The sequence below is a fragment of the Notamacropus eugenii genome, chromosome 5 (genome assembly GCF_028372415.1).
Source record: "Notamacropus eugenii isolate mMacEug1 chromosome 5, mMacEug1.pri_v2, whole genome shotgun sequence".
Classification (NCBI taxonomy): domain Eukaryota; kingdom Metazoa; phylum Chordata; class Mammalia; order Diprotodontia; family Macropodidae; genus Notamacropus; species Notamacropus eugenii.
The window spans coordinates 288,322,941-288,347,872 of record NC_092876.1 but is presented as its reverse complement, the minus strand read 5'-3'; the positions used below and the strand labels follow the sequence as shown (position 1 = coordinate 288,347,872).

General features: G+C 36.0%; 1 protein-coding gene across 3 annotated transcripts in view; it reads left to right on the top strand.

Annotated features, from left to right (window-relative positions):
• ARHGAP15 (Rho GTPase activating protein 15) overlaps window positions 1-24,932 on the top strand; it is an 831,062-nt gene that overhangs the window by 736,232 nt on the left and 69,898 nt on the right. For 2 of the 3 annotated variants that reach the window (XM_072613186.1, XM_072613185.1), the window contains exon 13: window positions 14,904-15,009. The exons of the other annotated variant lie outside the window; for it this stretch is intronic. In XM_072613186.1, coding sequence (XP_072469287.1) covers window positions 14,904-15,009 — 106 coding nt within the window. The remainder of the gene's footprint in view (window positions 1-14,903; window positions 15,010-24,932) is intronic. 3 annotated transcript variants of the gene reach the window in all.

Genomic DNA, 24,932 nt, shown 5'->3' with positions numbered 1-24,932 from the left:
TTTAATTAGAGAGCCATAATACCACCCTCTCCTCTGAGGAAGCATGGTTGAGATTACACTGTAAAAGAAATGACGGGAAAGGCTAAGTTTCAGAACAGTTGAGATTTTGAAAAGCTCTGACGATCGGGCAGCGTCCTCTTTTTGTTTTTTTGTGTCTTTTTTTTTTTTCCAAGACAGACAGATTCATCCAGTTGCTCTGAAAACCAAATAATGAAAACATAGCTGGGATTTAGCAGGTTTCACTGGGAATTACCTATGATAGAGGGCAGGGCTGCACTTCCTCAGAACATGCTCCTGCTGTAAAAATTCACAAACCTGGCATTCATACAGGCATCTGTCGCTTGCTCTAATGCCAGTTCATAGTATACATACAAACATCTGCTTCCATGCACAAAGGGATACAGAACGCTTGACAGGTCTGTGTTAGCAGGGTTCGCAATGCCAGTTCTTTATGCAAAAACCCTAATGCTTCCCGTCAAGCCATTAGAAGTGATACAATCAGCCCAGGCCCCATTAAGCCATCAGTGTCCACCTGTGATAAAGATGGCCATTTGTTTTCTTAAAGCCCACTTAATGTCTGCTTAACTCAATTTGTCAGGAAATGTAGAACAATTTCCTCACAGCCTGAAATTTGGTAGTGGTTCAAAGTCAAAAGGCCAGGTCTAGTCTTATTCAAATGATATAATAAACAGTCTTCAAATCGAAATCTCCCCTGAGAAGCCTATGTTGACTTTTAAAAAAAATAATAATATTAGCTGAAAAAGAATAAAATGTGCATCCTTTGTTATTAATTTCTAAAGCCCTGGCATCTGCATACCAGAGAAAAGAATCATTACCAGAGCATGTGAGGAAACAACCTTATTGCCTTAAATTCAGCTAGAGGTTTGTTTTCTAAGGCAAAACAGATCAGTACTTTTTAAAAACTGCCAGTCCCTTTACATTTCATTATTTCTCATCTCTTTAAGAAAGAATAGCTATAGTATTTATAATATTACTTTTTAGTTAAATACATTTGAAATCAGTTTAGGACTGATAGTCTTTATCTGTAGTTAGCATTATTTATTTCCTTCAGTGTCTCAGAAGGTAAATTTAAAGTAATGTTGGGTTTGTTTGTTTCTCCCTACCTCATTCAAATGAAAGTTCCAATGACCTCTACCAGTTTGGAGGTGTGGTTCAATTATTCCCTTATACTAGATTATAAACCACTTGAAGGCAAAGGCTAGTTTTCATACTTGTTATTTCCCTAGACCAAATGCAATGCCTTTCATAAGCCTTTATGAAATGTTTCATACAACCTCAAAATGCCATAATTGGAAATGACCTCTATGCTCATCTCCTCCAATCTGGACCTGAACAGAAATCTCCTTTCTGTTATTGACAAGTGGTTATTCTGTCACCATTGGAAAGCCTCAAGTGATAGAGAACTCATTACCTCTTGAACTAACCCATTCCATTTTTACTAAATTTAATTTGCTATTAAATTAGATCCCCATCCCATTTCTACGTTTCTAGCCCACTCATTTGTGCATAGGCAAACCCTTGTTTGTCCAGAAGACTTGAAAGGTTCAGGTTAACCATTTCCAAAATTAACCAAGTGGCAGCTCTCCCAAGTGTTTTGAACATGCTGAATCCAGTCCTATCTGCACAACTATTCCATCTGTTGTCTTGTTCTACAGTCTAGAAACCTGTGCCAATCTAAAATCAATATCTATTTTTCCAGTAAAAATTTAACAAAAGGTCTAATTCTTGCTTGCCTACCCATCCTTTTCACTCAGAAATCTTCATTTTGGACTCAACTTAGTAAGAAGAATTAGTATGAAGGAACACTGAGGAGTGGATGACTAGAGATCTGAGCTCTAGTTTTTATTTGATAATCATTTCTTTTATGATCTTAGAAAAGTCACAGGAATCTCCTGTGAAACCTCTTCTCTAAATCAGAATTATATTTACAACTGTTTGTCAACTGATAGAAGCCTCAACCTAAGTAGCAAGAGAATTCCTATTTGGGGTGACTACAAATTAAGGAATAACCGGAAAATGACTACAGGACACACAGTGCATCATGGCTCCAGTCTTGTCCTGCCCTCTCAGGTGCGCATCACTTCCCCACTTTGGCAAGCTCTTAGCCAGAAGAAAGAGGTGGAAGTGGATCGTAGGCTCAGCTAGAATCTCCAAAGATTGACGGACCTAGGTTTAATAACAACATTAATTGATTAATTGATTAATAACAACATAAAGACCAGGTAGGAAGGTTGGTGAAAGATTCTACTCTTTATGTTTCTAAGTAGGAAAATGGTATTTTTCCCTCTGTGAAAAAGTCTATTCTGAAATAAGGTAATCACATTCAAATCTGCCTCATTTGGTGATTAGAGGGCACTAGACTAAAGTTTGAGTTCTAACATACTCTTCCTGTGGGTAGCATCTAACCACCACTTCTTGATTGACCTCTGTATCTCCAGTGAGAAATGCTAAGTATTAACTACTGTCACCTGGGAAAGGGTTTTTATTATGGGTTTGGTAGGTATTTTTTCTTTTTCTTCTTCCTTTCTTTCTTTTTTTTGAGGCATAACACTTTTAAAGCCGTTTGGATTCATGAAAAGATGCCTTAGAAACTGTAAATTGTTCATTCTCATTTTGTAATCATTCATAGATTTGAAAGAAAATTTTCCATCTTGGTTGTTTTTTTTAAATTTCCCCCAAAATATCAAAAAATAAAAAAAGAATCCCCAACTTGCTTCTTTATAAGGAAGTGTCGGCTTAGCATTGTAGAACAAAGTCTCTATTGGCTTGAACTGCTGTTAAGGAGGTGTGTGAATGGCCTCAAGTTGTGCTTTTACGGAGAAAATATCATCCAGATGCTCATCTGCTCTTTTGAACAAAAAACTAAAAGGAAGGCCAAAATTAAATATAAATCTTTAACAAAAGAATTCAGCATTTTCTTACATTTTGAGTGGATGCTAATTGAGACACACAATCACCTCTCTTGGGACTGGAGTTTAACTATTAGTTATCAGAGTTCACAGAGTAATTAACACTTTGAACTGATTACCAAATGGCAACTCTTGCTAGAAATGTCTAGGTGATATGTAAAGTGGACGCGTTGTAGAGCACAGCCCAGCCCCACTCCACCACTCTCCCCTGAGCACCCCATAGAAATAAAAGCAGACACTGTGGTTATAATGAGCAGGGCAAATTTTGTTTTTCAGTAAGGTATTTGCTATTACATATTGCATGTAATGTATGGCTCTGTTAAGGGGAAAAAATTGGAGTCCAAGTGGCTGGAAAGTTAGGTCTGCTCTGTAGCACTGTGAGATTGTTGACATCTGCCGAGGTTGGAGAGCTCAGTAAGCAGGAAATGGGGTGTCACTCTGAGTGGTAGTTTACCATTATCCTGGCATCCTAATGAAGTGTCTGCAGTGCACAGAGCTTCTGGATGGCATCTTAACGCACGGCTAAGCAAAAGCACTTCTCTCCTTGTCACTGTCATCCATCTGCCTGCACCCCACTGTAGCCAATGGGATGGAACCATGCTACAATGGGCTATAAGCCATTTAGAGTTGCACGTTGCATAATCAGTCCCATCAAATATGTAAAAAATGACTATTATTGGTTATTTTCCTCAAACTCTGGCACCTGGAGTTTGATACATTAAAGTTTAACTTTCTTAAGTGCTGTTTTTTTTCTATTCATTCCAATTTCTCTCCCCATCTAAATGGGAGCTAGTTGCATGCTCATTGTCTTAAGTCTTTCTAATGGATTATAAGAGTCATATGAATATTTATTAAAAAAAACTCCACTGTACCTCACACTTGGAGAATTCATCAATTTGCAATATAATGCAGTGGTCATTTTCTTTTGCAATATCTGATTTTGAAGAAAGGATCAAGAATAAATCAACTCAAATCACAAATTGGCTGTTTTCTTCTTAGAGCACATTATTTAGTTTTCAGTGATAGTTTGAGGGCTTTGTATGGATTTTTTTAAACCACAGTGTATTTCACAAAATACATTTGCATTTAAGCTAGTGTTGTCAATGCCAGATGATTAAACTTGGGGTTTTAATATGACCTCAAATAAAATTAAAATGAGCTTGAGATGAGGTTATCTGTCTTAGGTGACATAGGTGAAGAGAATGTATTTAATCCTGCCCTCAACTTCCGGCTACGAGACATGTGATGTCTTCAGACAAATTCTCCCAGCAGCTTAGATCCAGAGGCAAGAATTTAGGTGACAAGATAGATAGAAGTACAGAAGGGAGATCTCTACAATGGACAGAAAGAATAGGAATTGGCTCAATTGGGGGGGGGGTGTAGGGGGTGTCTTTAGATAAACAAAAGGGCATAACATAATTTGGTTGCATCAGGAATTTTTCGCAGGCATTAAAACTATGGTAAACATAACAGCGGGGAAGCTTGCACAGCATCACAGTGGGGAAGCTTACAAAGCGTCTGCCCGCCCTGTGCCTGGCTAGAGCCACTGCTAGAAGTCTCTGACTTTCATTAGCACTCAACAATTCACCCAGTTCCCCTGAAAAGGAGAAAAATCAAAGCAGCAAAGCCCCTCATTAATTATGGTAAAAGCTCCCAGGTTACAGTGTTTTGGGGGGCAATGGTGGGGATGCTGTTGAGTTAGAACAAAAGCTTCATCTTGAAACAAAAAGGGTGAAGTGGGATATCAGTGTATCCTTTTCATGAGCCATTAAGAGAATATTTTGGAATATTTTACTACCTCATTAAATTAATATTTTAGATCACAAAATTACATGGCTTGTCATCCCATTTTCAAGCAGTAGAGGCTTAGATTCTTTCATTTCACACATAAAACAAACCAGTTATCTATATGAATCCATACCACAAGTAATAATTTGACCTTGAGTACATATGAAAATCTTAAAACAGGTACTTTTTCCCTAAGGGAAACATGCTATAATAAAGTTGGAGATAGAACCCAGGCATAACAAGCCATTGAGGAGAACCAAAGAGGGTACCATGCACAAGGCTAAGAAGTCATATTTCCTGCCCCCCTCCCCTGACCACCCATCCAAATTTGTGTTTCTTGTCGATAAACACTGGGCTTTCTCAAGCATTTTGTTTGTCAGTGTCCATGGGTGTTTAAAATCAATGTGCATTTATGTGTTTTTTAAGAAACCAAGATGGAATGAAAGGTGATTTTTTTTTCTAAGTTGAGGCACTGGAGATTAGTTTCTTCATTCAGATCCCCCCAGCTGCTGTCAACATTATAGCACATCAGCTCTCCTTCATGTTTCTATGTTTTTCCAGAATTCATTTACAAGAGTCTCAGCAATATTAAAAGCCACCTCCAAACCTCTTTAAACATACAAAGAAATAGAAAAACTCATCAGAACTAGACCATTGAGGAAAAGCTCCTTCCAGATTTACTGCTCACCACACATGTTAGTATAAAATATTCCACAATGTCCCTTTTGTGATTCATTTGAAACAATCTTGATTTGCTTAAATTGTCACATTCTTCTTACACATTTCTTTCTAAATGCAAAAAATGGCAAGGAATTCTCCTCCCTCTTCATTATAAAAGTGGAGACTTTCTGGCTTGTTTATTCCTAACGGAACACTTGAGAAAGAAGAAAATATATAAATATCTCTTTCAGAAGATTAGTTGTCTCAGTCTTTTAAAATAGAGGATTTGTTCATTTTTTTCCATAGTAAAAAAAACTTGTGCCTTTTATTGTTGATTTCTATTGTCAAATAAATATATTTCATTTTCTTGAATTAGCTTCATGGTTACAAGCCATCATGCCCTTTAAAATCTGTTATTTTTTCACATGATATATTAACGCATATCTTTAGGCATCAAATATAGAAGAGATATATCCTTGGTATCTTTTTGAAACAAATTTGTAGCAAAAATCCTTTTCACCACTGTAACTCAATAAAAAGGAATCTATCTGAAAGAAAACCCCTTGCAAAAACTAACAAAAATGAAGGAAGGATAATTTGCTCTAAGAACAGACATTTTCATAGCAAAACCTCTTCTACGCATTTCAGGCAAAAAATAGCATAAGTGTTTTGAGTATTTCAAATCGGGCATAAGAAATTACATCTGATCTACTGGTAAATATTCTATTGACAAGGTCAAGAGCAGAGACAAGCCTGGCCACTGGGACAGAAGTGGGAACAAGCATTTAAAAAAAAAAAAGTAGACAGTTTATCAACTTCAGTTATAAAGTGAAGGACAATCACTTCACAAAATGTTTGTGCAGAAAAGTCAAATACCTGTAAATGTAGATGCATCATCTGTGCATACAGCATACACCTAGATTAGTTAAAAAAATGATAGTAAGAATTTTAATGAAAAAATGGCTAATATTTTAAAGACACTATAAAAAGAGAGGGAACAGGAGAGGAAAACGAGCTGTGGCAAAAAGCCTAGGCTCAGCAGCTTTCTGTGGGAAATGGTGAAATGTGACTATGTGATTTATAATGAGAAAAGGTATCTACAACATACAATTTTCTACCTAGCTGCAAATAATAATTCATAGTGATGTCCCTTCCAGATAAAAGACCTTTGCTATGTAGGACCCATGTGGTAAAATGATCATGATAAATGTCAGACCAGTGCAGGTAACGGCTTTACAAACCATTAAGATTAGCTGGTTCTTTTTTCCGATGATAACAGTAACCATGCTGTGACTCTATGTGGTAATAATATCTCAGTACTGATAAATGCCAGAGCCGGGCAGAGGTGTTTATCATTCTCAGTTCAGAAATGCTGACTAAAGTTACCACATGTTGCCTGTTTTTCTTCTTTTACAATAGACTCACAATTTAAAAATAGGCTGATTCATAAAATAATTTTATGCCCCAATTCTAGAAGAATTTTGCTGCTTTTGCAATTCATTAACATTCCCTTGTTCTGGGTATCCCTGTTAAGTCATATCAAAAGATATTGGTTAGAGAAAAGTCTCTTATATGAGGCATTTGCCACCTCCTCTTTTTTTCAAAATTGACTGGATTATAGGCAAGCCTTGATATCTTTTTGCTTAAAAAAAAACCCTAAAAAATAAAAAAAATATTTTTTAGTCCTTTCTTTATCACAAATATCTTTCAGGACATTCTCCATGACTGTGGCAAACTCTTTAGGGAACATGCATTTGCTTTTTTTCATTGACTTCTTTTATCCTTCAAAAATCTAACCTAACTATTTAATGGCATATACAGATTATATATATATCTGTATATATACCATATATACAGAAAATTTAAGTCTCCACACTTTCAATTTTGGAACCTCAACTCAAGCAAATGCTTTGTGGTGATTTCAATTCTTTGAAAACATGAGAGAGTTTTGTCTATACATACAATTGGACAATTTTACCAAATTGACAGATTTAGGAGTAGGATCTGGTTTGTCTAGTCAAAATGATGGTTGCTGCTCAGGGATTTCTGATTGTTTGTGACCCCGTTTGGGATTTTCTTTGCAGTATATTTGAGTGGTTTACCACTTCCTTCTCCAGCTCATTTTACAGATGAGGAAATTGAGGCAAACAGTTAAGTAACTTGCCCAGGGTCACTCAGCTAGTAAATGTCTGATAGCAGCTTTAAAGTCTGAAAGATGAATCCTGCTGACTCCAAGTCTGGTATTCTATACACCATGCCACCATGTATAATAGTAACCTGTTAGATTAGAAATAGATTTTGAAAATTAGGGAAAATTCACATAGAGATATGAAATGGTGAGTCATTTTCATTGCCAATTAGGCCACAAGAGTACCTTCAGATGACATTCAGAGCCAGCCTATGTATAGACTGCATTAATTACCTCCAAGGTTCATTTTGGGACAGTTATTTCTATTCCCTTTCTTCAGTTCACATGTGAGAGGAAAGTTGGGTTTGGATGAATCAAGAAACTGTTTTCATAGTCAAAAAAATCATACTGAAAAAATAATCAGAACATTTGAGTGTAAAAGAGTTGATACCGTCAATCAAAAGTACAACCAGGGAGAGGTCAATGCACTGGATACATTATAAAACACAAAGAAATTTTTCAATGAGAGGTATGTTCTTAAGTGGTCCCTATTACTTATATAAGGATAAAGAAGCCAAAAGTAATGATAATTAGAGAAGTGATCTCTAATCAAAGTTAATAATGAGAAACAAGGTCTTCTAGAAAGTGTTTATAATAAATTAGTTGCTTTAATGGTTGGTTGTATGAGCTTATCAATGTAAATGTTCCCTTCAAGAGTGCAGATGCAATCCATCTATGTCTTCTCATCCTATACAACTATTGTTCAAACTTTCGCTAGAATCCTCCACAAGGAATCCAGTCAGCATTTTGAGGAGCCTTACACTTTTCTTGATACTGAGTTTGTACATTATCCCTTGTTCTTGTCATGTGATTGGTCCACCTCCTCATCCAGTTATGCACATCTTTGACAATACCTTTTATTCTATTTCTTACATATAGTTCAGCAGTGCTAATATGTTACAATCATTTTGTACTTATCATAGGTCCTTCCATTGCCTTTTGGATAACCCATGGTTTTGATTCTTTAGTGACTGGAATTCCATGATTCACAGCCATTTAACAACACTCAAAGAGTACTGATATGAAAAATAGAAGTTTGGGTTTCAGGGAGAAGTTCATGATAATTGAAACTGGTAAAGATCAGTCCAACATATTGTATTTTCACTTGTGATCCCAGCTCACTATTATTCTTCAGCGTCTAAGATTTATGTAGTGAAGAACCAATTCAATGGGCAGACCATTCAACTGCATGTCATAGCCATCACAATAAAGATTCTTTATCCACTTAGTTTATTAGGTCAAGTTCTTCTGAGTGGTTTTGAGTTTTATCTAGGAAGGTCTGCAGCAGTTTAAGTTTCAGCGCTCCTAGGCCAATGTCATCAACAAACTGGAGTGTTTGGAGAACCTTGCTACAGTTAAGGAATTTGGCTTCTATTTAAATTTTGTTCTGAGTCTTCTCTGCTACTGTGGCAAACACCTTTGACAAACATAATCTTCCAGTTTAATGTTAATAGAGTAAAGCTGAATATAGATAACTCTAATGGAACATCTTACCAAGAAATCTTGTGCTATCTCAATATGTTCATGGAAGATGCTTGTTCTAAAATTCCTCAAAACCCCTAGAAGTTTTGGAGACATTTCAAATCAGTCATTTATACTAGCTAAATCCCCCAATTACATCATCTGGCAGTATGATAACTTTTAAGGAAACTTTTCAAGACCAATAATATTTCTGTTATTAATATTATAAATTTTGTGTTTCAAAGTATCTATATGCTTCATTACAGAAATCTGTAGTATCAAAACTCCCTTCCTGTCTTCATACCTCCTCAGATCTCAGTTAGGTAGGGGTCAAGATGGAAATTTCCCATGCTTCCAATCCTTGATCCTTGCCCCTCCCTCATCAAGATTCTTGTCCCTTCCAAAAAGCTCTGTCCGAAGTTTGTGTCCCAACCCCAGAGATGCTACTTAGAGAAGATAAAGAGATAAGTGGCATTTAGTGTTCTCCATGTTTTTAACCAATTTGTGTTGTATGGGAAATTTACCAGTTTTTCTGAGTCTGATATTTATTGTCCATGGATAGATAGTTGAGATTCTTTTTATTTAGTTAAAGAAATAATGATTGTTTTAAAGCCATTTTCTTGGGTGATGAGGACTTTGCAATGAAAAGGATATGGACATAGATGAGAAAAAGCATGAAAATGACATCAAATTTTGGACATAGTGGAGTGAAACGTGGGGGCATAGGAGTCAGAGAAAGTCAGTTCAGATCTGAACTTTTCTCATTTTCCTTGTTCAAATCTCTTAATTTTTTTGTACCTCAGTTTCGTCATTTAGGAAATAAGTGGGTTAGACTTAATAATCTGAGGTCTCTTCCAGTTTTAAATCTACGTTCCCCAATAGCACAGGAAATGACTCTCAACTATGACCTAAGTTCATTTAAATTTTGAAGATACTCTTTGTCCCTTCACGTCCAGTAAATAATATTCCTCTATACTCAGCTTGAACTATTCATGGTTAAACTTAACATTGCCTATAATCAGGCTTCCATCATACTATGTATCTGCACATAGAATGTGTCTTCCCTTTAATTTGACATAAAGCATAGCCTTTCAGTTTTGCAGGAAAAAAAAATCTGTTGAAAAATTGCAAAGTGGCGACTTATGGGTTAGCATAAAGCCCATGATTTTTCTTTGTTTATAATAACATGACATCTCTATTTACGACGTACCTACTTTTGAATTTTAACAAAACACTCCATTGATAATTAATGGCTTTCTATATATTTACAAAACCATCACATACTGTAGGCTGCTGCTGCTTTCAGGGAATGGCACTAGGGAGGGAAATTTATAGCTTAATGTTATTTTGAAGACAGCCTGTAACTGCAAACAAACAGGTGTCAGCAGGGCAGAACAGGAGGCTCAAAAAATAGTCTGTACAATACCTTCAGCTTTAAAAGTATAAAAGTCTGTGTTTATATGTGTGTGTGTGTGTGTGTGTCGACTAGATATGAATTTGCTCCAGATTACCTCTGTACACAAACTAAATTTAAGCTGCTGTGATATTTTGTGGGGTTTTTTTAAGCAGCCATTTCTATAACCTATGAAGAGGAGCCATAGCCATCCACCACAATTTTAATTGAGTAGCAAACCCCTTCCCCACCAAGGTTCTTCCCTAATTGAAAGACATGCTAGAAGTATTAAAGTGTGCCCACGTGGTAGATTTAGGCACCCATTTTTACTCCCTCAAAATGTGAGACTGATTCATAACTGGATCCATAAATGACCAACCAAAGTTCCTACTTCCTTAACTTTGGGGGGTATGTGTACTATAGAAAAATAAAACTTCACAAGGCAAAGAAGGCTGTTCTCTTCAAATATATACCTGTTGTTCATGTGACTCTCTTTTATCCACATAATACATGTATTGCACAAAATGACTTTGAAAGAAAGAATAGCTAGAATATTAACTTCAATCTTAATAAAAAGGAAATTGACCTCCTTTAAGAACTTTAGATAAAGAAAATAAATAAAACTGCCAAAACACTAATTTCTACAAGGAGTTAGTCTTTTCTCATTCTGTGTAGGGACAGATATCAAAGCAGAATTTATCACGAACAATGATTTTTCATAGCTATAAATAAGCTAATAATAATAGAATCATAGCTGGTAGGGCCAGAAAAGAACCAGGTCATCAGGCCCAAGGTCCTTTATTGTACTGGACATTTCCCTTCATCATATGCAGTGAAACTTTATCTTATCTCTTCTCAAATAGGAACCCAGTTATAAATGTCCTTGTTTTAGTAGTGACATTTCATGCAGACAAATGCAAATGTAACCATCATAAACCATATTTCTAAAATTATGTCCTGGAAATCATGAATCAAAGGAAAACTCTTAAGGTCAGTCCAACATCCCCAATCTAGTCACATTCCTGTCTTATTACCAATATTATCTTATTTCTTATGTCATTCAATTGAGGTTGTTTCTGTTGCTTATATATTTGTAACATTGTGCTTAGGGTTGAGAGAGGGTTCTTTTGAGGAATCACAGTTTTTGAAATAAAGCTTCTGGGTGAAATGAAAGTTCTAGGCAATATAAAGTCCTACAGAATAAAGTTGTCCCAGAGATTGGGCAGTGTGTAGAAGGACACAAACAAACAATGAAATTGTTCTCTAGATACTGGGAACCAAGGCTAAAGGAACAATATTGAATCTTAAGGGACTCAGGATGGGACCACAGATGGATTACAGACTTATGTACAGGATTACATAATTAAGAATTATGGAATCTGTTGTTAATTGAAAGAAAAAAGGCAGTTGGGTGAGAGCCTGTGAGCTTCCAATCTACCTCCAATGTCCCCAGTACTCCATTAAACATTGGCTTAATTTCCTTCCAGTCATAATGGAAGCAAGTCAGAGGTCTCTGGTAATCTTCTCAAAACTCCCAAAATGTTGCAATACTGAAAAACCATATGCTGAAGGGAAGACATTAATTTTAAAAAAGAAGAAGCAGCTCTGTCTTTCAGATTCAGTTTGGGACAGTTGGAATATGTTTCATAAGTTGTGTATTGATTTTAGATCATTAACCACTCAAGATTTTAAATGCTCACTCCAAATTCTAATATGACACATCCATAGAGTTGGTGTTTAAAGGTGTCATTTCACTTGTGATCGAATTCACTTTTTTTTTTTGTTTTTCACCACATACCTCAAAATGTGTTGTTTCCAGATTTTCCCAGCTACCAAAAAAAAAAAAAAGATGTGTAGTATTGATCTGAATAGAATATTTTTCCATAAGGTTTTGAAGAGGGGTCTTTTTTTTCTTTAGTATTATTCTTTAGAAAAATAATCATCTTTAATATTTATTTTCTCCCTAATTCAGACGTGCTTTTCTGCCCAGTTCAAGGGCTTAAAAACAAATTAGCAATGAGACACTGGATAAGACAACTTATTTGTGCCTAGTTTCCTCATGTTTAAAATGACAGCATCAGATGAAATGATTTCTAAGTTACTTTTCAGCTCTAAAATTTTATTTATACCTACAATAGCTGACACCATTTCCTCTTCTCTTACACCTCCACTTCTTGTGATATACTTTCTAACTTTATTCCTCAATGAGAACAGCTTTCTCCAAAATTACCACTGTTTTCTAATAGCAAAATCAAGTGAATTTATGTCAGCCCCCATTGTCTTTGGTCTTTCTGTAGAATTTGTCACTGCTAATCACTTTCTTCTAGATGATAACTCTTCTCTCTGAGTTTTCCTGACATTGTTCTCTTTTGACACTGATATGACCTATCTGGTCCCTCCTTGTCTGTCACTTTTATTGGATTATTATCCAGTTCCTGGCCCTCAAACACTCAAGCACTAAGTCCCTACCCTGGATAGCCTTCTCTTTTCTCCGTATAACATTATGTTCATGATCTTATCAACTTTTTTGATTTCAGTGATCATCTGATCTACATATATGATTCATGTATTAAATGATCTCTCCAAAATTCCAGTATTTTATCACCAAATTATTTCTATATACCCCAAAGGCCTTTCAAACATAACATTATCAAAACAGAACTCATTATCTTTCCACCAAAACTCACCCTCTTCCAAACTTATTTCCATTGAAGTTGCTACCTCTCTTCTAATCCCCTGCATTTGAAGCATGAAGTTATCCTTTCTACATCACTCCATAGCCAATCACTTGCTAAATATTAATGATTCTATCTCTTCCACATATCTCTCATATGTTCCCTCCTCTCTATTGCTACTGCCACCATACATGTTTTGACAGTTATCTCTAACCAAGATTATTTTAATAGTATCCTAATTATTCTCCTGGACAACTAGATGGTATAGTAGATACAGCGCCAGGTCTGAGTCAAGAAGACTCATCTTCATGAGTTCAAATCTGGCCTCAGACACTTACTAGAAAGTCATTTAACCCTGTTTCCTCATGTGTAAAATGAGTTGGTAAAGGAAATTTTAAACTGCTCCAGTATATTTGCCAAGAAAATTCCAAAATGGGGTCACAAAAGTAAGACCTTACTGAAAACGACTGAGAAAGAATATGATGCTTTCCTAAATAGAATAGGAATTCTTTGAAGACAAAGAGTATTTCAATTTTGTCTTAAAACCCTAGCACCTACCACAGTCCTTGCCATACAGTAGGTTTTTGATTGATTGACTATATCATGTCTAATTTTATTTTCATGTTTGCTATCGACTTTGTCAAGCATGGGTGAAAGTAAAAAATGAATCTCTCAAAGGAGATTCAGATATAATTTCTCCAAAATATACTTTTAGCTAAACAGCATGGTATAGTGGGGAAATCAGTGGATTTGGAAGATCTAAGGTTCAAATATCAGCTGTTACTTGCTAATTGTGTGACTTTGGGTGAGTCCCTTAACCTCTCTGTCTCTTAGTTTCCTTACTTGTAAAATAGATTATGTCAACTCTAAATATTATGATTCTAGACACTTTTATTGTAAAGGTTATATAGACCTATAACATATTATACTTCACTTTTAGGAATTGAGTTACAGGGTCAGCAGTGACCTCTGGTGAAATTAATCAGTCAATTAGTGCTTTTTATCACCTATATTGTGCCCAGGACCATGTTAGGATGGTAGGAGAATTAATATTAACCAGCTAATATTAACAAAGGACTATGAATTAACCTCTTTATCTACTTTACTCTCTTGCATATCTTTTATTATAAACAAATATCACTCTCTTCAGAGTCAATAAGAATTCCACACTCAAAAGAATGAGATATAAAGTATGAAAGGAGTGGGGTTCTAATCAGTAGTATATAAATTCAACAAACCATAATGGAATATTATCCCATTAAAATAGAGGTATAATTAATTCATTAGAAAGAAATATAGTACTGTTTTTGAAAAATATCCTATTTTTAAACTCCTTCTTACCAAATCTCCTCCTATTTAAAAGAATATTTAATTTTTAGTTTTTTTTTCAGCAGAACTTTATAGTGTTAAAGAAAAAAAAAACATGAAAATACCAGGGAGAAAAATAAATTAAGTCACGGATTCTTTGAGATGTTTAATGTCACTCAAAGCCACATAAATCATAGAATATTTGTACTTGTATATAACTGTCTTTGTAAAAATGAGCATAAATTTGAGAAAAACAAGTTAATTCCCTGTTTGCTCCACAAGTTAAAAGATATGACTTAGAACATGCTGTGGTATTTTCAAGTTATCAGGATCTCCTTTCCAATCTGATTAAAGGGAAATTCTGGGAAAGCTTTGATAGATCTATCCACATATTCTCTTTCACATGGCTTCTATATGCTAACACTCTGGTTAAACCTACAGTAAGAAAAAAAAAAATCTCTGTTTTTATCTAGCTTTCTTCTCTTATTTTTCTCTACCAGAAAAACAAGATAACAACATGAGAATTGAAGCAATAAAGGCTCTGGTACAAAAGCTTCCTCCACCAAATCGTGACACAATGAAAATCCTGTTTGGACATTTAACTAAGTAAGTTGCAAGTATTTGTGGGGAAGTAGGAGAGGAATGTCTTAAAATTCTCTCAAGTGAGTAGTTCTTAGCTAAATTCTCTGAGACAAGAAGCTTCTTAATCATCTAACCCAAAATTTTCCAATGTAGCCTGTTTGAGTCCTAATACAGGACAAGCTTTGTTGAAGAACCTTATGAAATGATTCTTTGACTAGATCTAACACATTTGTTTGCCAGTTAACTACTGGTATCATTACCAGCCCCCAAAGCCCCATTTATCTATTTGTGTTAATCTATCTCTAACTCTTATGAACTTCATGCCCAGCTTCAGAGGTAGAGGTGAATTTCCATGTTAAAATGTTTAGCAGTTAAACTGAGTGTTAGCCACTGACTTTAACCAGGATTCCATTTTACTAATTGGATTCCTTGAATGATAGATACCAAGTGTATTCAAAGCATAGTGAGTAGAAATGGTCATGTATTAATACCTTTGGAAAACTTAGTATTCTTCCTCTTTCTTGCAAAAATTGTACATGCAAAGATACAGACCACAGTAACCATCACAGTTAATGTCACAATAATTTATTAGGCTTAACTCTTTTACCATATCTCTCTAACCCCAAAATTCAAGTTATTTATTATTATTTTCCTACGTCTCTAATATTTTCTCTGAGCTAAGCTACTTGATTCCCTGTTACATTCTACCTATTGATACATATGAAGATTAGAAAAAATAGAAATCCAAATCCAGAAGTATAATGGATACAAAGACTCAGTGAATCTTGTTGCAAATCAGTAGCCCAGTATGATTCCTGGTGGTGGATAAGAAGCAGTGGATAGGACTATAGACCAATCACTATTGTCATAATGGCTGCCATTTATATAATGCTTACAAGAAGATACTTACAAACAGGGACCTGCTAGAACTAGCTCCTACCAGCTGGGAGAGAGTCAATTGTTAAGTTTTCGTTGTGAGAATTTACATCTCAGAAAGTTACAAATCAGGGGCTGATTTATTGTTTTGTTGATTTCTAAACTTAAAAATCAATGGAGAAAATGTTAACAAAGATTAAATGTAAAAATGCATCCTTCTATATTTTTCTTAGCACACCTCTATGTGTCGTCCCCCTTCCACTTTTGCAGGGATGGTGGCATAGCAGTGGAAAAAAATGGCAGGCAATGTTAAATCATATGGTTTTTAAACCATCTATATACTTAAACTTAGCCATTGGTACTCTGAATATAAGAATACCACAGTGAAATGGAAGCTACTGGATTTATTGAGTTTTGATATGGCCATCACTTTAGGAAAATCACTTCTGCAACTGAATAGAGGATGAATTGGAGTGGGGAGAAATTTGAGTTGTCCAAATACAGCTGTTGAGAGTCTGCATCAGGGTGGTGGTAGATTGGACAATAGGCATTTTTCTTCTACTTGGCTTCTACTATGACAAAGGTTAGGCCAAAATCTTTTGAATAAATATAAGTTTGATCTCAGAGACTCAGGAGTATTCCAGAGCTAAATGCAACCAGCATAATGTTATCCAAACACAAAAATATCTGGAAGACTTTACCAACTATAGTAAAGTATATTTCCCTCTACTGAATCAAGAGCTTTCTTATACTTTACAAATAATGAGCTCAGTGCGGTGGTAGCATATTAGAGAAGTGTTGCAAAGGTGAAATCGATAAGCCTTCTGTAGCTGAAGATGCAAGGGCTGATAAAAGTTAGAAAAGATGGATCAAGAATAAGAGATTAGTCCAAAGACCTATAGATTATACAGACTCCTTATGTCCGCATGTCATGACTATATTCTTAAAATATATACATATATAAATATACATATATTAATATACATTAAAATATGTATATATTTAGATTATATATATATACATTTAGACTATATATATATTTGTGTGTGTGTATATATATATTTAGACTATATTTAGCCCTGGATATGACAAGTACCAAATAATAATCACATAAGCAAAAAATAAAATTGATCATGTATAATAGACAAGAAGTAGCTTGGTACCAAGATGAAAGTTGTTCCTTAAGTAGCTGTCTCTGTAAAGTCAATCTACCGACTTTTTAAAGCTAAGACTGTAATTTAAGGCATGTAATTCAAAATAATTTTAACCTTACATATTAAAGCACTGATGATAAAATGTGAGATTTTGATGGAAAAAATGGACTAGTCATCAATTATAATAATTGTTTACCAAGTTCAATTAATATTCATTGCTACAATGAGGAGATGAACAAGCAGAGATATATGACAGTGAAGGACAATGATAGTTTAAAATGTCTAAAATGTAAACTTGCTTGTCAAAACTTATAGAGAAGAAAGATGGGAGAATCAGTATATCCTCATAAAACAAGCAATAGAGGGTAAAATTAGATTAAAGAAAGCTTAGTGAGAGATCCAACTAAGTAAGGTCAGCCACCAGGCATTTAAGGATGGAACAGGAAGAACAACGACAAACGAATGAAAGATGGAAAAGATCTGCAAAAATTTCTGTAACACACTCTTTTTACCATGAAGAAAGAGTGGAGCCACTATCTTTGTACTTTAGCATCACAATCCCAGATGTTTTAAGAGGAGATATAAATTATATTAAAGTAAGCAAAGATGGAGAAAGAAGCTAGATTAGACCAAATATGTGTGTATATGTGTATGTATGTATATACATACATGCAGATATGTAGCTAGAGAGAGAAGAGATGCAGGTATACATAGAAGAGATCTGTGGTACAATTTACAATAATACAATTGTGAAGGCATTAATAATGGAGTCACAAAGTATCTGAAAGAGACTTCGAAAAATCTGAGACCTTATTAAAACAAAAAAAAAGTGACTATAAGAATGTCAACACCTATCATCCTATATACTTACTTTAGAAATTTACATGGAATTTTTATAATAATAGCATGCCAAGAGTATTCTTTATGAGAGTATTAGTAGGAAGCAGGCATGTTTTCACAGGTGAGACCACACTCTACATATTTACCACCACACAACTGAAAGATATATAGGTATAAGACCGCATTGAGCTCATTATTTGTAAAGTATAAGAAAGCTCTTGATTCAGTAGAGGGAAATGTACTTTACTATAGTTGGTGAGGTCTTCCAGATATTTTTGTGTTTGGATAACATTATGCTGGTTGCATTTAGCTCTGGAATACTCCTGAGTCTCTGAGATCAAACTTATATTTATTCAAAAGATTTTGGCCTAACCTTTGTCATAGTAGAAGCCAAGTAGAAGAAAAATGCCTATTGTCCAATCTATAGTATACAATGAGAGTGACAATCTATAGAGTTTATCTATCAGTACACATACTTTAAAAAGACACTGCAAATGAACAAAGAATGGGGCCTATATCCAAACACAAGGAAGAGAAGGGGTTGAATTACCTATGGGAAATTACAGGGTTCCTTTAATACCACAAATTACCTTCTGAAATGAAGGTTTATGATTTTAATATCATTATTCTACCTTTGTTGCTATATGCCTACAAATCATGGAAAACTATGGTCTCTGAAGAATTATAATTAAGTATCACTCAGAGAGGAATGGAAAGATGCATGGTGAGTGTGAACAGGCTGTAACACATAACAAGTAAGTAATGACAAAGAAGAAATAACATAGAGGATGTTATCAAAGAAATGCATTATCAAAAAAAGTAGAGGAGGATTATGTGATGAGAACAAGGGGTTTCTGTAGGACCGTCTGCTCTCTACTGATATCTCTGCAATGTAAAAACAAAGTGAGGAAGGACCCCCAGGTGGATGTCCTGTGGCAGACTTATGAGAATTCATGGAAAGCATACTCCAGAATGGGCAGGCATTAATAGATTTCTACTTGTAAAACTGGAGGGAACATCTACAAAAATGAGATCCCTAATTCAATTGGCATGCTTGAGTATAGCTAATTAAAGTTAAAGAGCTGGTAACTCTTATCACCTTCAACTTTAGGGAAATATTATTTGGATAAGAATACAGTGAAGTGGATAAAAGGCCAGCATTAGAGTCAGGAAGATCTAGGCACTGGTCCAGCCTCAGACACACAGTGTGTGGACATTGGAGAGTCACTTCATCCCTCAGTGCCCCCAGGCACTTCTCTCGGACACATTGTGAATCTGTTATCAGTGGAGGGAGTTACCAAACTGGGAGTTCCCTATTCTGGCAAAATATTCCACCCTTCATCTTTGCATCTATAGGAAGAATTTTAAGTAGGCCCAAGAATATGCCAGAGTATAGTTTTATCTTGTTAAGCATTCCTTTCTTAGTTTTTGATAAACAGTCAATTGCAGCATGTCATCAAAGCCTATGAAGTCGAAAGAGGAAGATTGTTTAACAAGAATTTAAATACATGCATGTTTGAAAGGATCATCAGAATGTTTGCCTTACTTTTTGATGCTTTCAGTAGTTCTTCAGAAAACCGACTGTCAACACACATAAGTAGTGTTTATTTCAAAGTGGTGAAAATATACTTTAAAGCTAGTTTAGGATGGGTCAGGGAATGGAATATAATGCCACAAACTCTCCCTGTCCAGAGTCCTCTAATGTTACCATAGGAAAACTTTGTTATGACACAGCTCTCTACTATATCCATTTGGATATGAATCAAATCTATTTTTCAAAAATACATCTGCATATGTAAAAATCATAATTACAACATAACCAGTAGTCTCAGCACTATCAAAGCATTCCATAGTCTGTAACAACTGGATCATATAGTAGCTAGGAAGACTAAAGGCAATCATTGTCCAAAATCTGATTCTAGGCCAAATCTTGTGTTCCAGCATGGTGGGGAAAGCACTTTGGAAGTATTAAAAGTGCTATATAAACATGAGCTATTTTCACCCTAATCCTTAAAAGCTAGGAACACAATGAAAATAAGTATACTCAGAATTCTTTGTTCTAGAAATCTCTATTAACTATTATTTCTAAGTATACAAATGGAATCATGGAATATTAGAGTTAGAAACAACCTTTAGAGGTTATTTAGTTCATGCTCATTTTAAAGACACACCCAGGTAAAACCCATCTTCCCAGATGGGCTAAACTAGATTGAGGATAACCTCCCAGGCCTCAGCTGGGTGAGTTGGGGGTATATCTACCCCAAGCATGTGAATACTTCTCCAGGGGGAATGGGCAGATGAGAACAATTTGTTCAAACAGCCATGAAGGAGGCTAAAGCAGGTGCTGTGGAACCCTGAGAGCTTGGTCAAACATCCAAGATGCCAAGGTCATTCACTGCATCCTGGGCTATTGCCAGTTGCCCCAACTTTTGTCTCACCACTGCACTTGTACTCTAGAAGAGAGAGTGAAGCCAATGACCTTGTGCAACTGTGCCTCACTTAAATCTAATTCATGAACCAGTCAAAACATCGCCCCATGATGTCATTGGTCTTCTTTGAAAATGAATGAGGAACAGCAACATGAACTGCCCAGGGTTATTGTGAGGACTGAATGAGATGGTATTTGTAAAGCACTTATTAAGTGCCTACTGTGTGCCAGGAACTATGCTAAGGGCTGGATTCCTTCTTTCCTTCCTTTTCAATGATTAACTTAGAAGAGTATGTTGTCTTCATGACAGCTACAGAAGACAGAAAACCATATTTACCTGAAATAAGATGCTACAAATAGTAATAAAATCTGTAGCAGTTAGTTTAATGAGCCAAATGAACCTTTATATTCATCCTTAGACAAAATATAATAAAAAATTTTAGGTGCAAATGCTTATTTAAACATGCTAGTCCATTAATATTTCTCATTCAAATGGAACATCCTATTTGCCCAGGGTAAGTGGGTTCTTTTTGCAGTAGGCTGTTGCCAGAGAAAGATGGCCAGGCTGCTGTATCTGGGCATTGCTGAGGAGGAATTTACATCTGCACCTGGCCAGGCCTGAGGCCCGGGACTTCTTACTTTTCCATTCTCCCCTGCCCACTGGTTCTTCTCCCCCCCCCCCTTATTTTTTTGCCAGTTCTGCCCAGTAGTCTGATACTTTTGAGAAGAAAATAAGCACTTATCAAATGCTTACTATGTGCCAGACACTTTGCTAAGAGCAGGAGATATAAATGGAATCAAAAAGATAGGCAGTCCCTTCTTCAAAGAGCTGCCACGCAAAAATAAATACATAAATAAAGATGACACACCAAAAGGTGTGGGCATAAGTGTAGAGGGGAAGTCCCACTCATCCCAGAGGCATGGTTTTGAAGTCCAGAGAAAACCAGAAATAGGGCCAGGAGAGGAATGAAGGCAAGGGAGCCCTGGATCCCTTCACAAAATGGTGACTCCAAGAGAAACTCGTCAACAGGAGAAGGGGGATGAGAGGGGTGATTGATGGGGGGATATGCAAGGTGAACAGAAGTCAGGGGTGACACGCTGCTCCAGAGCAAGAAGGTTCCAAGCACAGAGTGCAAATCCAAGATGTTCCACCAGTAGTTAAGGCATGGTTTTGAAGTCCAGAAGAAGTCAAGAACCAGGCCAGAAAGGGAATGAGGAGGAGAGATCATTTGGTGTGAAACAGAAGAGACTCCAGCTTAGAGGGTAATATATCAGAAGCTTCACCTTTACTCTCCTTAGATCACCGTATCCCTAGCTATGAGTGTCCCCCAAGGCTCTGCCCTGGGCTCTCTTCTTCTCTTTCTCTTTCCCAACTCTCTGCCATGGTGATCTCTTAAACTCTGAGGCAGCTAACTCATAGATCTATGTATCTAGCCACAGTGCCTCCTAAATTTCTGTCCTATATCACTGACTGGGTACTGGATATTTTTAATGCAGTGACCCCCAGACATTCAGATGGAATACATCTAAAACATAATTCATTATTTTTTCCCCAAAATTCACTTTTCTTCCGAATTTCTCTGCTTGTCCTAAAAGTACTGGTATCCTTCCATTCACTTCACTTTGAAACCTTGGTACCATCTTAAATTTCTTCCTCTCCCTCACCCCATATATTCCATCAGTTACCAAACGTTGTCAACTCAATTTTTACAACATATTTCCCATCCATCCCCTTCTCTCTAGTCATATGGCTGCCACCCTAGGTTAGGTCCAAAACACCTCTTTCATGGACTACTGCTGAATTATCCTAATTGGCCTCCCTGCCTCAAATCTTTCCCTTCTTAAATCTATCCTCAAAACAGATATCAAAGTGATTTTGCCAGATTACAGATCTGACCATGTTATTCCTCTTCTCCACAAGCTCAAATGACTTTCTAGCTATGTCTAGCATCAAATATAAATTCTGTTTAGCAGACTTATGTTTCTCCTCAGCTTGTGTGTATGCATGCACACACACACACACACACACACACACACATACACACTCAGTAGATAACCTAGGTTTCCACTCCACTGAGATTTAAAAAAAAACAAACAACTAACAGGTGCTCACTAAGGCTCTGAATCCATTTTTCAAATTCTCAAAATCTTCATCCATTCTCCTCTTACCATATGGTGATCATCCCCTACCTTTGTCCTAAATCTCTTTCTCACAATCAGTTCCTTTCAGTCTCTTTACAAACATGTTCATATTACCCAATTTTTTTTTTGTTTCTTGTGACACTTCTACATACATCCAATGACTAACCTATATCTCTCCTCCTCTCCTTGACTAAATTTCTTGGATAAGCTTATGTTATGTATGTTTTTTCACTTCCTACTCTGTCTTTAAACACCCTTGTAATGGGGCCTCTTCCAATCTACAGAGACTATTCTTTCAAAGTTCATTAATGGACCAATTACCAAATCTAATAGACTTTTTTCAGTCCTCCTTCTCCTTTACCTCTCTGAAAGTTTTAGCACCATTACCTATTCCTACTAGATGTCCTTTTTACTTAACTTCAAAGATCCCATACTCTCCTGGCCTTCTTTGTCTCAGTTTATTTCCAGGCCTCACCTTCCTTTTGAATTCTTCCTGTAATTGCCTACAAGAACTTCTAAAGGATCATAGGATCATAAATTAAGAGTTGAAAAGGACTTTAAAGATCATCAAGTACAACCCACTTTGTTTCACACATGAAGAAACCTATAGATGCGTAGCTAGAAATACCTGATGCAGGATTTTAACCCAGAATTATCCTACGTCTACACCTAGATGTCCTTCCAATACTCTAGGTCAACATTTCTCAAACTTAGCTTGTCATGTTTTTTTTTTCCCTCTAATGTTAACAGTTCTTCTATCTGACTCAGTAATTTCTTTACAGTCACTTTAAAGATTCCTTTAAAATCAGACTCTCTTATTTGTCTTTGCTGTTCCAATAGTACCTACCATAATATTTTACCTCGTGGAGGTGTTTAATACATATTAATCCATTGATTGACATGATTAATTCTTCCACATCTAAATAATAAAATTGAGGCTTCTGCTCACAACAACATAAATAATTTTCTTCTTAATCTTTTGGAACAATGCTGCTAAATTATTATAATCTTGGAAATTTCGGGTCTATTAAAAGAGAAGTTTGATAGATTGGTGAGGAATTGGGGGAAAAGAGGGACTTTACCATAGGTCTCAAATCACTGTATACAGCAGTGTAACAGTAAAAATATAGTAAGATTTTTAGGAATGAATGTGTGTTCCAATGTTATCATTAGTCAGTACACGTGTGCTAATCCTAGCACCATTGTCTCTCCATTCCAGTCAGTTTTTAGTAAGGTATTTTTGCAGACCTCAATCTGACAGTCTATTCAGGCTTTTTTCAAGGTATACTTAGGAGAGGCAAGCCACATTAGTCTCTTAACTTTGGGAAGTGAAATCTCAAAAGTATTCCCATATGTGTGTGTGTGTGTGTGTGTGTGTGTGTGTGCGTGTGTGTGTATGTGTATGTATATATATATATATGTATATATGTATATATTCCTCAAATAAAGGGAGAGTTGACTTATCTTAGAAATAAAGTAGTTGATTTAAGATGATTTATCTGACAGTATCATTGTTCACTGTATCCAGAAAATATTGTTGGGAATTCAAATTTGGACCAAGTACAAAAAAAGAATAGCCTGAAGGTTTGTGCCACGTAAAACTGGTTGGAAGAAAAACTAAAACATTTCTTTTTGCATTGATTTTGCAAGAAATTTGTCCAGCTGTTCATATAATTCATAGGGTAAGAAAAAAGTTATATGGCTAAATAGACATATCTCATGGAAATATGCCAGTTGAATGCCTCATTGAAAGGGAAACTTTTTGACTGGATATTTTTTTAAGTAAGTTGAGATTTGAAACTTCTCTGTGGCCTTTCTTAATGTTAAGCATAATATTCCACAAAACCATTTGAGAAATAAGTTCAAAGATGAAAGCCCAGAAACACAAGGGATATATGGGGGAACAGCAATCACATGTTTCATCTGCCCTCCTCCCAAGATCATCAGTGTTGGCATTTCTGAAATTTTAGAAAAACATGAGATGGATGGAAAATGAACTCTAAAGCCCACCAACCCAACCAATCCCTCCCCCTTATTAGTTGTCAACAGGAATTTCAGGTTGAGCTCTCTACCTCCCATCCAGGCTCTTAACTCTGCTGTGGTGAGCTTTGGAACAGGTTGTGTTTTTTGGGCTCTCTCTGTACACTTTGGTGTTTAACCCAACCACAATACCTGATATCCAAAGACTTGCTGGCTATGAGTATTTTTACTGGAAATGGAGAGAGAGACCTGTGCAATTTGGTTATTTTTCAGAGGTACAGTGGTTTCAGTGTTTGAAAGATGCCAGATCCCTTACAACTCCCTGTTTCTGTGTGTAAAACAGCCCCCAGATTGCTTTGAAGAAACTGATGTACTTCCTTTGGACCTAACTTCTTTCAGCGACTGAATCACCTGGCAGAATTTGGTCCAGTAGTTAAGGAAGTTAATTATTCCACTGTAAGGGTGAAGCAATAGTCTCCACTCCCTGAGGAAATCATTAAAAAATCATGGACTCCCAATATTAGCAC